Genomic DNA, 1,612 nt, shown 5'->3' on the forward strand with positions numbered 1-1,612 from the left:
CTCGGAGCACTCGTCCTCGAGTTTCCTCTTCTTGGCGGTCAGCTCAGCGTTGGATTCTTCTTCATCCTCCAGCCTTTCGGTAATTTCCTTAATTTTAGCCTCCAGGCCAATCTTGCTTTTGATGAGCTGCTCACACCTTTCCTCAGCATCCGACAGATTTTCTGTTTCAGACTGGACTTGAAGCAGCAGGTCATTCTTTTCCTGCATGACAGCAACCATTTTTTCTTCCAGTTCCTTCCTTCTGGCCTCGGATTTAGCCAGACTTTCTTTGGTTTTCTCAAACTCTTCCTTCATGTTGGCCATCTCCTTCTCAGACTCAGCGCTCTTCAGGAGGGGCTTAATCTTGAAGAACAGCTTCATCCATGACCAATGTTTGACATTCATGAAGGAGCGGACATTGTACTGAATGGTGAAGACGGCCTCCCTCCTTTGCATCATCTTCTGGAATTCTACTCTCATCAGAAATCCTCTGCACATGGCCTGAGTTTTTGTGATCAGTTCAGCTAATTTTTCATCTCTCATCTCTTCAAGAACACCCAGAATACCAGCTTTGAAGAATACCTTGGTGTGTCCAAATTTGTACTGAGTATGATCAATATCAATGGAGCCAAGTAGTTTCTCAGAAGCCTTCTTGCTGTCAATAAATTGCCCCTCTGGGATAGCACTGGCATTTAAGACTTTGTAACGTTGTTTGAAGTCCCCGTAAATGATTCTGCTGGGGAATCCCTTTCTGCAGATTCTGATGCCCTCCAGCACCCCGTTACACCTCAGCTGATGAATAACCAGGTGGTGATCCATGACACCGGGTGTCTTGGTCTCATTGGGGATGAGGCAGCGCACAAAGTGAGGGTGGGTGCTTCTCAGGTTGGACATCAGTTTGTTCAAGTTTTCCCTGAAGAGTGCAGACACAGTCTGGAAAGAGCCACCCTTCTTCTTGCCGGCCTTCTTGCCAGCGCCCTCTTCAGCTCCATGGCTGGCATAGAGAAAACACAAGAGCTTCACAGAGGCCTTCTGGTAGAGCTGGATCACAGAGTCGTTCAGTGGGTCCTTGTTCTTCTCCAGCCAGCCGTTGATGTTGTAGTCCACGGTGCCGGCGTAGTGCACCAGTGCGAAGTGTGCCTCGGCCTTGCCCTTGGTAGGCTTGGGCTTCTGGAAGTTGTTGCACTTGCCCAGATGCTGGTCATAGAGCTTGTTTTTGAAGGATGTGTCTGTAGCCTTAGGGAACATGCACTCCTCTTCCAGGATGGAGAAGATGCCCATGGGCTTCTCAATGAGCTCAATGCAGGCGGCCAGGTCCATGCCAAAGTCGATGAACGCCCACTCAATGCCTTCCTTCTTGTACTCCTCCTGCTCCAGGACGAACATGTGGTGGTTGAAGAACTGTTGCAGCTTCTCATTGGTGAAGTTGATGCACAGCTGCTCCAGGGTGTTGAAATCAAAGATCTCAAAGCCGGCAATGTCCAGTACTCCAATGAAGTGCTGTCGCGCTTGCTTCGTGTCCAGCTGCTGGTTGATGCGAATGACCATCCACAAGAACATTTTCTCATAGACAGATTTGGCCAAAGCACCGACATTGTTGTACACCTGGGCGACAGTTTGACCTTTGGTGACG

General features: G+C 49.1%; 1 protein-coding gene across 1 annotated transcript; it reads right to left on the minus strand.

The window, feature by feature from the left end:
* Positions 1-3: 3 nt before the first annotated feature.
* LOC117800372 (myosin-1B-like) lies at positions 4-1,608 on the minus strand (the record flags this gene model as incomplete). The annotated part of the gene is made up of 1 exon (XM_034652903.1): positions 4-1,608. A coding segment is annotated over one exon (1,605 nt), but the record flags the coding sequence as incomplete, so codon positions are not given.
* Between the last annotated feature and the right edge of the window lie 4 nt (positions 1,609-1,612).

Source organism: Ailuropoda melanoleuca, unplaced genomic scaffold (genome assembly GCF_002007445.2).
Source record: "Ailuropoda melanoleuca isolate Jingjing unplaced genomic scaffold, ASM200744v2 unplaced-scaffold69003, whole genome shotgun sequence".
Lineage (NCBI taxonomy): Eukaryota > Metazoa > Chordata > Mammalia > Carnivora > Ursidae > Ailuropoda > Ailuropoda melanoleuca.